Here is a 13842-nt window from a genome sequence, read left to right as displayed (position 1 = left end):
AGACACATTAGCTTTGCTTCTATTGCTTACTGCTGTGCTCTATGACGTGTTAAAGAAGTTTTTACAGTTCTAGAGTTGTTTAGCATCAAGGCCTTGTGTGAGTGAAAGCCTGCCTTGTTAAATCGCTCTTCACTTGACTGTCCTCTGACCAGGAGGTCAAGCAAAATTTTGTACCATGCCACTGTAGTGCATAAAGCTGTTTGAGAACAATCTCCTGTTAGTGGGGCAGGTGCTGTTTAAATACTGCACTATGCAGCAAGCAGCCCTGCAGCTGTACATGGAGCTTCAGCCTTAGAAGGAGTGGGGCATTTTCTTGTTAAACTGCTAAGAGCTCAGTTGACACAAATTTCAGGAAATGCATTTCCCAACATCTGAAATGCAATTTAGTCTCAGTTTTTGAAAGTGCAAAGAAGTAAAAAGACTGTGGATCTCAAGGGAGAAACAAGAGTTTCATTTTAAAATTGGATATAGAATTTGGAGAAGGGAAGAGATATCTCAGTGCCATCATTTTTCTTGAAGAAATGGGTGGGGCTAATATTGTGCGTTCCAATTAGGCTGGATACAACATTAAATTTCACCTCAAGAACATTTCTGGGGTAAAGGTAATTCCACCCTAACCCATGGTTTTAATGTACAGTAATTTCACGAATACAAGCCGCACCAATTTGACTAAGATTTTGCTCCTAAACCGGTAATGCGGCTAATACTCAGGAGCGGCTAATATGTGAATAATTTTCTGACATTTACAACCTCAGAAGTGCCAGCCAGAGTGCCGAGCTGAGCTGCTGCAAAGTCGGCATTTTGCGATTGTTACAAATTGCTACTCTGTTGCACCGTGGGTGGAGTCTGGCTGCCTGCAGGCAGCATGGGGGGCAGGGAGAGAGGAGGGAGAGCTCCCTCCTTCACCACAGCCCGGGGGAGAGACAGGGGGGCCCCGCGCCGCCATTGCCATGGCTCGGGGAGGAGAGGGGGGACCCGGGCCGCCACTGCCGTGGCTCGGGGAGGCGGCGGGGGACCCGGGCCACCACTGCCGCGGCTCGGGGAGGCGGCGGGGGGCTCCGTCCCTGCCTGCCACCACAGGGCAGCGCCGGGCCGGGGTGACCGAGCCCAGTGGCAGCGGCGGCTGGCCCCCAGTGGCCCTGCCGAGCGGCAGCGCCGGGCTGGGCTACCTGGCCCCGTCAGCAGCCCCTAGCGGGCCGAGCCTGCACAGCCTTAGCTGAGCCAGTAAACCCCGCCCTGCCGCCGTTCTGCTACTATTTGGCAACTTTGTTGCACGCGGGTCCTCGCTGTGAACAACAGAGCGGCTTATATTCAGGTGCGGCTTATTTATGGACAAAAAACGAAATATTTGCCAACACCCAGGGATGCGGCTTATACTCAGTGCGGCTTGTATTAGTGAATTTACTGTATTTAATACATGATTATTTGCAGTATCTAGACAATTTCTTAGTCTTTTATATTTCCTTATTTTTTTTACTGCATATATCATTATGATGTTTTACCATTTGGAGGAATGTTTTGTTCATTTAATAGCTTATAATTTTAATAACATTTTTCCTCATTTTTCTTTTGACATTTTCAGGAAAATGTCCCTTACTCTCCTCAGTCTAATAACCATGGGGTGCTAATAACATGACACGATTTGTTCAATTCCATTCTCTGCATCCATTTTGCATGGAAATGTCATTTTATAAAGGCTAAGATCTCTTTTTATGGTACTGACAAACTGATGTCTGATACACTTTTCTCATACTTCCTTCCCTTTTCAGCAATTTTAAAAACTTCTCAAGTAATATTTGCGTACACTCTTACATGCTACATTGTTAAGAGAGTTAGTGTTTCATCTGTCTCTATAGGATGAAAACACTAGCTCTGTCCCTGTTCCATATTTTGGCTTCAGGCACAGTATCATTCATTGCAAATATTGATCATAAATGCAGGGAAAACTCACCCTGTTAGATGACATGATTTGAGTAGTCTATCTCAAATTGACTTCATTTTGGATTTGGAGTTTTTGATGGTGAGTAGTGCTTATTAACCTTTTCAGTAATTCTGTTTTAGCACTTCAGTTTTTGGTTAGCTGGTAGATGTGCAGGACAAAGCATGTCTAATTCCAGTAGATGGAGCAGCAGGAATATGGATTCTCATGCTGTTTCATGAGAGACACTATGATAAAGCTAGGGTTTATAGCCTTTCCATGCCTCTCTGTTATCATGCAGTTTTCCAATTAAAACTTTAGGAGTACAAAAGGAAGTTGAATTATAATACTCTGCAAAATTACCCCTAAAATAAGTATCGCACACATGAAATCTGTTGGAAGTAACCTATGTCTCAATTTTGTACTTTTCTCTGTAGGTGAGGGAGTTTGATGGACGTCACTTTATTCTGGAGAAATCGATTACAGGAGATTTTGCTCTTGTGAAGGCATGGAAGGCTGATCGTGCAGGAAACATAATTTTCAGGTATGACTTGTTTACTGGTGGGAAAAGATTATTTTACAATTTAGGTAATGAATGAGAAGGCGAATCCTGTCTCCTGTGTTATAGCAAAATAATGTTTTACTGATTTCACATTCTTTCATATTGCCTTTCCCTACTGTCAAATTACACTGCTATGAAACACCAAAATATAATTGCTTTTTCTAATGACTTTTGAGAATACATAGTTATGAAATAAAGCATTCATAGTTAAAAATGAGACACAGCAGACTGAATTGTTATGATGACTGTTGTGAAATTTAGTGACATTCTCTTTCTTTCAATTTTCATGTTAGATTGGGTCCTTTTTCTTGAGCAATTAAAGGCTCACCCAAGAAGTATATGTTCACGTATGAGAGAAGAGAAGGGAACTGAGTCAGTCTTCTGGCCAGTCAGTAATGGGAAAACTGATTATGTCTAAAGAAAACTGCATTTAAAGTTGATTTCATCTCAGTGGTGTAGGGAAAGGCATCAAATGAATTTAAACATCTTTGCAATGAAAAGTTTGATGTTGCACTACTGAAAAAATCTTTTATATGAGTTGTTCTGTTTGTGTACTGGTTTGTCCTGAGCTGAAGCAGGAGAAAGGTTTGCTTATGTTTAATGCCTGGTTTTTATTTGTTTGTCTTATGGCTATCAGATGAAAAGGTAAGTGTTGTAGTTGTCATTTGCAGTTTATCACAAACACATTGAGAGAGTCTCATTGATTGAGAGTCTGTCTTTGTATTAGAAAAAACAAGGAGTTTGGAAAAGCAACCGAAAAAAATGTGTATAAAATAACACCCATAAAGCAATGCTTTTCTTCATGTATATATGTGTGTGTATTTATATATCTACATAATTAATAGCAATTAAAATACTTTAAATTAATAAATAAGTTTTTATTTTGCCCGACTCTTGACATCAGGACTTGCCCACTGGCAAGACTATGGTTTCTGATTTAAACTGAACTTTTTTGTGTGTGTGTAGATGAATTTGATGGCTGTTAAACTGCTCTCCTTAAGCTCTGGTACATTGAACACAGGAAACTCTTCCCTCTTGGACTTGTCTTTGTTTGCTCCTGAGCTACTCTCTGTGCTTTTATCCTGTATTTTTTTACTGATGCATAGCAAATGCCTCTCAAAATTTCTTTCATTCTCCACAGAAACAGAGTGGTTGTGTTCTCCATTTACCCTCTTCCTTTATATCCTGTTGTTTTCCATGTCTTTCCTTCTTCCTGTTCCTTCTAGAACTCTTCATTATGTCTCCCACAGTCACATAGTACAGCTGATAATAGATACCACTTCCATCTGGAGTGAAGAAGACCTAAAAAATGTTAACTCCTCCCTTCAATCCTCATCTGGTGTCCTATTCCACATAGAATATTGCTAGATCAAAGGAATTTGCTTACGATAAGCAGTGACCTACTCTGTTTCTGGATGAGACATGATTACCTGATAACACAGAATAGAGAAACACAGGGTGATCTTATAACTTGCTGTCTGCTACCACTTTCACAGCAGAGTGGTACTATTCATAGTGTGTTTCCTGTCTCTGTGAAGAGAGTAGCAATGGTGTAAGTGTCTGCCACACTGTTAATCACCCTCAAGCTAAGAGCTTTTATAAATTTAGAGGATGTATTTTAGGTACACCTACTTGGACCACAGACTGGCACTGGTTTTTTTTCCTATTCTCATACATCAAGCTATACTGTTTTCTTGGAATTCAGAATGGCACCAACTTCTTTAGAAAGTTGTTTTTAAAACTGCTTGGTTTTTTTGGTTTTTGTTTAAAGTTATGCTTCATAAGCCCTAGACCCTTTGCTCCATACAGCATGCTGTGGTGGCTTTAATTTCAGGCATCTTCATGCTGAGTAGACTATTCTGCACCACTTAGCAGTGTTTAGCTTTTGTCTAACAAAGGTCTTAACCTCCCTTGGGGCTTTGCTTATTAGGGACAACATCAGGGAGTGCCACTGCTTCTGTGGATAGTCAGAGAATCCCAGAATGGCATGGTTTAGACGGGATTTTAAATATCATCCAGTTCCAGCCTCCAGCTGTGGGCAGGAATACCTTCCACTGGGTTGGGTTGCTTAGAACTCCATCCAGCCTGGCCTTGAACACTTCTGGGGATGGGGCATCCACAACTTCTCTGAGGAACCTGTTTCAGTTCCTTACCACCCTCAGTAAAAAATTTCTCCCTAATACCAAATCTAAACCTCCCCTCTTTCAATCTGAAGCCATTCTCCCTTGTTTTGTTATTACGTGCCCTTGTGAAAAGTCCTTTTATTTTGAATACTCCCTTCAGGTACTGGGAGGACACAGGTCACCCTAGAGCCTTCTCATGACTGAACAAACCCAGTTCTCTCAGCCTTTCCTTATAGGAGAAGTTATCCATCCCTCTGGTCATCTTGGTAGCCTCTGGACCGGCTCCAGCAGGTCCCTGTCCCTCCTGTGCAGGACCCCAGCTCTGGCTGCAGTGCTCCAGGTGGGTGTCCCCTCTAGATGTCCAGAATCCCCTCCCTGCCCTGCTGCCCACGGGGCTCTGGATGCAGCCCAAGACACATTTGTCTCTCTGGGCTGTGAGTGCCATGGCTGGGACATGTCCAGCCTCTCACCCACAGCACCCCCAAGTCCTTCTGGGCAGGGCTGCTCTGGGTCTGTTCATGCCCAGCCTGTGCTGATACCAGGGGCTGATCTGACCCAGTTGCAGCACCAGCACTTGGCCTTGTTAAACCTCATCAGATTCCCATGGACACACTTCTTGAGCTGGTCCAGGTCCCTCTGGATGGCATCCAATCCTTCAGAGCTGTCAACAGCACCAGTCAGCTTGGTGTCATCTGCTAATTTGCTGAGGGTGCATTCGATTCTTTCATCTGCGTCACTAATGAAGATATCAGATAACACTGGTCCCAGTACAGACCCCTGAGGGACACCACTTGTCACTGATGTCCACTGGGACTCTGAGCCGTTCACCACTAACCTCTGGATGTGACTGCTGGACCAATTCCTCATATACCAAACAGTCTATGCAATCAAAACCATCTCTCTCCAAATTAGAGACAATGATGTTGTGGGGCTGTAAAGCCAAGTTAAAGGCTTCACAGAAGTGCAGATAAATGACATCGGTAGCCATTCCCCATCCACTGATGTAGTCACTCCATCATAGAAGACCACTATATTGATTAGGCAGGACTTGCTTAATTGATGTGAAGTTTTGCTGGCTGTCCTGAATCACCTCCCTGTCCTCCCTGTGCCTTAGCACAGCTTCCAAGAGTATGTGCCACGATCTTCCCAGGCACAGAGGTGCGGCTGACAGGTCAGTAGATCCTGGGGTCCTCCTTGATATAATTTTTAATGTTGGGAACAATTTTCCCCTCTTTCCAGTCACCTGGTACTTCACCTGACTATCATGACTTTTGAAATATCATGGAGAGTGATTTGTCTGCCTCCTTTGGCTCCCCTCCCTTTTCATCTGGTAGTATTCTGCTAGTTGTTCTAGCCCAGTGTACTTCGACTTTACAAGCAAATGTGTGGCTTGTTGGTGATGAAAATAGACTACTGACAAAGAAGCAGAAATGAAGGGATAACCTGAGTTGGAGCCTCTTCTGTCACAGTCATGTCAGGTCATGTCTTCATGCTTCAACTGGTTCTGCAAAACATAAATTCAGCTCCTACCTGAGGTGTCTCTGCACCTTCATTTCATTAGGTATGTAGTGAATGTAGTTTCTTGGTTTAGTCTGCTATGAACCAGTTTGCTATCTTTTGCCTCTGGGAGAAAAGATGTCATGCCTTTGTGTCCAGTGGAACAATGGAATTTTGTAGACATTGCTGAGTGTAGATGTTCAGAAAATTTTCTAAAAATAAAAACGCAAAATTCTCTAGTTAGTTTTTGAATTTCTGCTAATTCTGAATTACTGCTAATCCCTTAACATTATTCTGTGTTGGAAAATAAATGTAGTGCTTCTGGTTTTTTTTTGGTTTTTTTTTTTTTTTTTTTTTTTGCTTCTGGATGATGTGCTCTTTAGAAATAAGGCCTTTGATCCCATGAAACTTCTGGATGGTGTGTTCTTTAGAAATAAAGCCTTTGATCCTCTAAAAGACTGCTGCTCCTGAAACAACTTTACTAACTCAAGCACAGTTTAAATGGCAGAAGCTTTTATAAATTATGTCAGATTAGAGACCATTAGTTTTTTAATGTCAAATTAACATTGAAATGTTCTCTTGCAGTTTTTTCCCTATGTAAAACTAATTTTATATCAGTTTCATTTACTGGCAGAGTAGCCACTACAATTTTGAGAAAGTATTTGTCTCAGAAAAGTAGTTACATGAAATGAGAGGGATGAAATACTGCATTGTTAGTTTTGTCACCTTCCTTTTCCCCATCTGTATCCATTTCTCAGCTATTTTAATCCAGCTTTTATAACTGTTTTCCTTCTCATTTGCTACTCTGCCTAGTTTAAGGTAGTTTTTCCTGAATCACTACTAACTAGTATTGTATCAGTCTCTCAGAGGAGAGTATGAATTCAGATTGGTTGTGGTATTTTTTCTTTTGTTTGTTATTGTTACATCCTTCTTTTGGGTCTGTATTGCTACCAAGAAGACTCATGGGCAGAAGATATTAATAGAATCATAGAAACCTGGAATCATGTTGAGTTGGAAGGGACCCACGAGGATCATCACGTCCAACTCCTCTGCACAGGACACCTCGAGAGTCACACCATGTGCCTGAGAGCATTGTTCAAATGCTTATTGGACTCACACAGGCTTGGTGCTGTGACCACTGCCCTGGGGAGCCTGTTTAGTGCCCAAACACCCTCTGCGTGAAAAACTTTTTCCAGATGTCCAGCCTAAACCTTCCCTGACTCATCTTCAGGCCATTCCCTTGAGTGCTTTCTCTGGTCACACAGAGATCAGTGTCTGATCCTCCTCTTCCCCTCACAGGGAAATTGTAATTGCGATGAGGTGTCCCCTCAGTCTCCTCCAGGCTGAACAGACCAAGGGCCCTCAGCCACTCCTCACACGGCTTCCCCTCAAGGCTCTTCACCATCCTGGTGATCCTCCTTTGGACAATCTCTAATAGTTTAGTATCTTTTTTATGTTGTGGCACCCAAAGCTGCCCCCAGCCCTGGAGGTGAGGCTGCCCCAGCTCGGAGCAGAGTAGGACAATCCCCTCCCTTGCCCGGCTGGTGACGCTGTCCCTGATGTCCCCAGGACGGGCTGGCCCTTTGTTAGAGGCTTGACAGCTGCTGTATGTTGGCAACACCAGGGCGTTTTCCCAGGACAGGTGTCTGTGGGGGCAGGTTTCCCGTGTCGGAGCGCGCTGGAGCAGGCCCGAGCTGAGGGCGCCGAGCTCCTTGCCGTGCCCGCCGCGGCCGCGCGGGGGCAGCAGCGCCCCGGGCGCGGAGCGAGCGCCGCGGGACCGGCTGCTCTCCCTCCTCCGAGGGGCTCTGTCAGCCCGGGAAGTGAGCACGGGCAGCGGCAAAAAAATACTTCTCTGGAAAAAACATTGGGAAAGGAGGCTTTGTGGTGTTTTGGAGCCTGGTTTCATGGATTTCGATCTAAATTTTTCAAGAATTCTGCTTTTTAACAGAGAAAAATTCTGAGAAGCTAGCAGTGGAACACCACTAAAACCTTCATGGTGTTTCTTAATTATTAAATGCACCACACAGTTTTGTTTGGTTTCTCAAAAACACATAGAATGGCTGACACAGGTCACTTATTTCCTCTGTGCCTACTAGGATCTTGGTGCAGTTCCCAACACAGGTCAAGTATTGCTTCTATTCTCTAGAGGTTCCTTTTCCTTGGTACAGAAATGCTTTATGGAAATACTTAGGGTGGGGTGAATGCCGGAGTTTTACAGTGGGTGCCAAAACTGACACAAGTTTTTTGTTGTTGTTGTGTTTTTTTTTTTTTTTAATTATTAATTGAGTTGGATTACATTTACTACCAGGTAAAGTGCTATCCCAAGTCCTAGTCTGAGTTAGGAAAGCATACTTGAGAGATTGTTAGGCATGGGGAGATGAATTTCATTCTTTGTGTGGTGAAATAATGGCATTGTACAAAGCCAGCTTGCTGCTGCTTTTGGATCCAATAAATGAAGATATCAGTAACATACCCAATTTAAATTAAACAGTGTGCTGATTAGAAGTCAAAAGAGCTGTAATAAATACTTCCTAATGTAGCGAAATATGATTTCATTTCAGATGCATCCTATATAATTCTATAATATATTTTTATATCTTGTACTTTTTTTTCATTAGTTCTCCAGCTATTTGGCAAAAAGCTTTGTGATTCTTAAAATACAAACATTCCTCTAGTAGCTTAAGTGTAAGACTTTTTCTCTGAAAAGTCTTTCATTGTATTAATATGTCCTTTAATATTTATTAACTTTCTTTTCTTTTTCTTTTTCCCCAGGAAAACTGCAAGAAACTTCAACCAACCTATGTGCAAAGCTGCAAAGACAACTGTAGTAGAGGTAGGAAATTATATACCAGTATACCCTATATAGTCAACACACCCCTTTATTTTACATGGCATTCTGGAGACAGGCTGAGGGGATTTCAAATCAGGGACAGTGGTCTAACCTCTCTCCTTGGATTGCCTTCTCCTGCTACTGTGCTCTGCTTTGGTGATTAATTCCTTTGTAGTTGTACATGTGATGCTACCAGGACTTTGTGTTCATTGTGATGGGCCGTTGAAAGGGAACAAAGCATGAGCCTTCAAATTTGTTAAATAAAGTAATACGTGGATGAAAGAGGGAAGGAGTAGGTTTAATTGTGCTTCAGAAGATTCACGTAAGACTTCATGCAAAACTTCTTGAAAATAAAATTATGTACGTAACAACACAGATTGGGCAAACCATAGAGCTATTATAGTTGTTGTCTCTAAAATTTAATAAATTGCATAAATATCAGTCCACAATGAGATACAGACATTTGACTTTGTCTTGAGAAAGAGGATGCATTAGCTGATCTAGAAGTTTCTTCAATCTTTTTGCCCCTATTCTTTGTCTGAAATGATAATATTTAAAAACATGAAGCAGCCTGCACTGGAAAAATATTGGTGCCTGGAGAGTTGCTAAGGCATAGCAATATGTAAAAGATAGACTGTTCTTTTAGCTTTTTCTTCACTCTCTGCTAAGTTTTTTTATATGCCTAATAAAAGCTAAATACAGTTTAGCAGCACAATCAAGACAAATTCTTCTAGACTATTTCTAGTAAATGGTTTATGGAAGAGGCTTTTATTCTTCAGGGTTTTTTGTTTCTTTTGTTTGGAGGTTGGCTTGGGTTTTTGTTTGTTTGCTTATAAGATGTTATTTGGAAAACATATTTGTTATATAAGCATCTCTGGATAATACATTTGGGAACTTTAGTTATTTCTTTGTGCCTTACAGAACTATCACAAAAAATTCCATGATATTTGCCACATGACTTATAGTGGCAATGCAGCAAATCATTTTTATGTTTTGTTTTTAAGAAAGATTTCAAGCATTTTTCTATGTAAAAATTAAATAAAGAATCTCTTCTTCTAGACACTTGTCCTTTATACCTTGCTCAGTCTGGCATTTAAAAAATTTAAGTAGATCAAAGCCTTCCACCTACATTCCATCTCATTCTATCTTTCTACTCTTCTATCCATGTATGATAGGGTAAAATTTTCTTGTCAGTGAGCAACTGATGCGACATCGTTCTTGCTGTAGTTCCATTTATCAGTTGTTAGTAGATCTGCTGTGAACTGTGTCCAGTTTGAGTTTATTGCATTTTAATACAATTTTTAAAAAGTCAATATTTTTTCAAGATGCATTATTAATATTACTTTACAATTCTGTTTTTTATGGACAAAGTAGATGAAGATGCAATTCCCCAGATTTAGGTCAAATATTTTGAACCATCCTTGACTTAACTTTTAAATATCATTGTTTCAAAATGGAATTCAGAATGTTGTGTTTGGCTTTAAGAGTTTAATCCCAGAGTATCAGAAGGAAATATCACTGTATGGTGTCTAGTACATCCTCAGTACTGAGTGCTATAAGCTGTCTTAGCTCATCAATAGGGAACCAAGGCAACTAAAAATTTGAGCTTTGCCTGACTCCTTAGTTAATGTTGTTCAAGGCCGAAGATTCAAATTCTCAATCTTATTTACAGGAAGAAGAAAAAGATTTGTGTAGAGAAGTAATTCAGAAATTAGCATTTCTGAATTCTGGTGTTTGTTCCCAGTTCTGTTTCTGTTTTTCACTGACTGAACATTTAATTGAATTTGAGCAGATAGTTCTAGTCTTTAGGAGTAGAGACTTGAAGCCAACCCTGCTCCATTTCATCCAAAGAGCTACAGGTCAGGCTTGTCTTCAAAGATAAATTGCTTAACTGGGGTTTTCAGGATTTTTTCCCACTTTCCTGAGATTTACTTTAGCTTCTGATCATTGATACAAGTATGGAATGGCATTTAGCATAGTAAGATAATGATGATATTAATGATGAGATACTAATAAAATATAAATTGGAAATCCAATCTCAATGTATCTGCAAACTTGTCAAAAATAGGAAGTTAACTGGAAATAAATTACAGTAATTTCACGATTATAAGCCGCACCTGATTGTAAGCCGCACTTCTGGGTGTCAGCAACATTTCATTCTTCGTCCATATATAAACCATACCGGATTATTAGCCGCACTTGCGTTCGCAGCAGCAATGCTTGCACAACTTCCACAAAGTTGCCAATTAGTAACAGAATTGTGGGGTTTACTGGCTCACCACCGGGGTTGTGCGGGCTTGGCTTGGCTTGGGGCTGCTGTGGGCTCGCACTTCCGGGTTGGAACTTCTGGGTTTCTGAACTTCATCCATATATTGGCGGCTCCTGAGTGTAAGCCACACTTCCGGGTTGGGACCAAAATTTTAGTCAAAATGGTGTGGCTTATAATCGTGAAATTACTGTACATTTGTTAACATGTTCTGCTAAGTTAACCCGAGGAGCTATGAAATCTGCATACACAGTGGAAGACTTTTTTTCTTTACTTAATGCTGCTATTCTCTAGTTTTAGTCTGTGTGGTGTTTTAGACACTCTTATCTGAAGTACAGACAGACAATAATTGTAACAATTCAGAGGCAGACAAATTTTGTGGATGTGAAGGTTAAGAGAAAAGAAAAAGAGATAAGAGATAAAAAAACCTCCACTTCTCAAACTCAGACTGATAACTATTGTTTGCTTAAAAATTCTGTATTGTGAGAAGCAAGACTGGCTGTGCATTGAGGTGTCTGAAGGAGGAAGTCAGTACTATTACCTCATGTTTGGGACACACAGTGAAGAATTACTGATTTTTAAAATGTCAGATTAAACTTCGAGACTTGTTTATTTTGAATAGGGAAATGGTCAGAAGTAGCTATTCAGTACTCATTTTGGGATCAGAAACACATTGATTGTAAGCTTCTAATGAAACAAGTGCTTATTGATCTGCACAAATTTTTTGAACTGCTGCATGCATCTCTTTTGTTTATCTAAGTGAGAGGAAGTAGAACCTGCTATCAAGATAGTAAGAATGGGTTATCTGAGGAACAGATAACTGTCTGTAAAAATCTAACTGTGCTAAGTCCAATGGAATTTCTACTTTAATTTGAAGGTGACCCATTACTGAAGGTCAAAAAAAATTTCCAGCTGAATTGATTGATTCCTGTTGTTTCAAAGTTAACCGTTGCAGAGACAAATGCTAAATAATGTTGGCAGCATCAGTTGTTTTGGCTTTATTTATATATAAAAGCGAAATGATGCAGGGAGTTCATCTGTTTCTCACTTCACCTTGCAGAACTTGCAGTAGCTAAGCACGCAGTCAGACTTGTGGCTTTGTTTGAACCTGAGCTCTCACGCACACACTCAGCCTGAGACTTTCAGGTTTTTTTTCAGATCTATAATCACTTTCCTGCTCCTGTACAAAGATGGGAGACTAGAGAAATTGGATGATACAAAGGAAACTCAATGGTCAGAAGTTACATAAAGCCACCAGCCCTTGTAAAGATTGAAAGAAAGAGCATGGCATGTGAAGTAATTGGTGTGGTGTTACAGACGTGGTAACACTTCAACACTGTTGAGTGAAGGTCAGGCTGAATTGAGGAGGTGTCACCGCTGTCAGGACTTTCAACAGAGCCTGTGAATTTTGTGATAGGAAATGAACTGCGAGGCAGCTTGGGGTTGCAGGGAGGCCTCTTGGATGTGTTCTAGACTCCTAGGGCAAGGGCTGTGAAACAGGGTGCTTCTTAACATGTGCATCTCCCTGCAGAGACACCTCTGAGCAGAGCCCCACTAGGGCTTTTCATCATGACACCTCCTTTTTGTAGGGAATTGGGGCTACCCAAAGCCACAGGAGAAAACATGGTGTGATCTTGCTAGATGTGGTGTCATGACAGCATGGGAAAGGGTGATAAAGGCATGGGCTCTTGCTTTCTGAAACAGAAGCATACATAAATGTCTGTAACTGTCCCAAATGACCCTGAGTTCTTGTCTGTTTTCTTGTTATTCTCTGCTGTGAGACCTACTGAATATTTTTCTCAGGTGGAATGGTTTGACATCTCAGCCACTGCCACCGTGAAAGTGTTTGGTAGTGGTAACGGTCAGTATGTTTAGAAATATTTATTGACTGGCTGTTTGAATATCCAGTTTGAATTATTTTCTTGTTCAGATCACAGAAGATGGCTAAATATATCTCCTTAGGTAAATAGCATTTACACCTCAAATAATATCAGGGGAGAGAAAAAAGGAGAGTGTACTTTCTCATAAAAATGCATTAAATAAAAATCATTAAGGCCTGCATTTTATCTCTGGTTGCCTAGTAACAACACAGCCACATCAGTGAGCACCATTTTCTCAGGTACAATGAACTGCGTGGCACTAAGGGACAGAATCAGACTGAAATAAGCTATTTGTAGCCTGTTATCTGTGCTAAATCATGGCATTTGGTTTTATTGAGGAAACTGGAAATGAACCTTTTTTGTTTGTGTATGTCTATTCCTCCAAATGCTTTAACAATGGCAAAACTTTCTTCACATGCACAGCTCTGTGGAATTCTTCAAGATTTTTGCACAGTGAGCAATTTACTATAAAAAGCCTGTAAGTACCACTTTAAAGTGAAACAATCACTCTATAGAATCACTTTAATAGAAACTTTTTGTTGCTTGTACACTCAGCCATGGAACTCAAAGGGGAGCCCTGGTGGAGGATAGCTTTGGGACAGGCACAGACTTTGCATTAGTGTGTGTTCCTGTGAAACCAAAGATCAGGATAAAGGACATAGAATTGAAGTCCTTCTGTGCAACCACTGAGCTTTTGTTTTGCAATAGCTTTTGTTGATATTATTTAATTGCTCAATAACCAGTCTGCGCGTGCTTAGGCAATAGT

At 40.9% G+C, this 13842-nt stretch overlaps 1 protein-coding gene across 1 annotated transcript in view; it reads left to right on the top strand.

The window, feature by feature from the left end:
* The window catches only part of OXCT1 (3-oxoacid CoA-transferase 1), an 85698-nt gene that overhangs the window by 21375 nt on the left and 50481 nt on the right, over positions 1–13842 (top strand). The window contains exons 6-7 of the mRNA XM_033085247.1: positions 2356–2462; positions 8873–8933. Coding sequence (XP_032941138.1) covers positions 2356–2462; positions 8873–8933 — 168 coding nt within the window. The remainder of the gene's footprint in view (positions 1–2355; positions 2463–8872; positions 8934–13842) is intronic.

Source organism: Catharus ustulatus, chromosome Z (genome assembly GCF_009819885.2).
Source record: "Catharus ustulatus isolate bCatUst1 chromosome Z, bCatUst1.pri.v2, whole genome shotgun sequence".
NCBI classification, from domain to species: domain Eukaryota; kingdom Metazoa; phylum Chordata; class Aves; order Passeriformes; family Turdidae; genus Catharus; species Catharus ustulatus.
The sequence above is the reverse complement of the archived record's forward strand: the minus strand, read 5'-3'. Positions and strand labels throughout refer to the sequence as shown.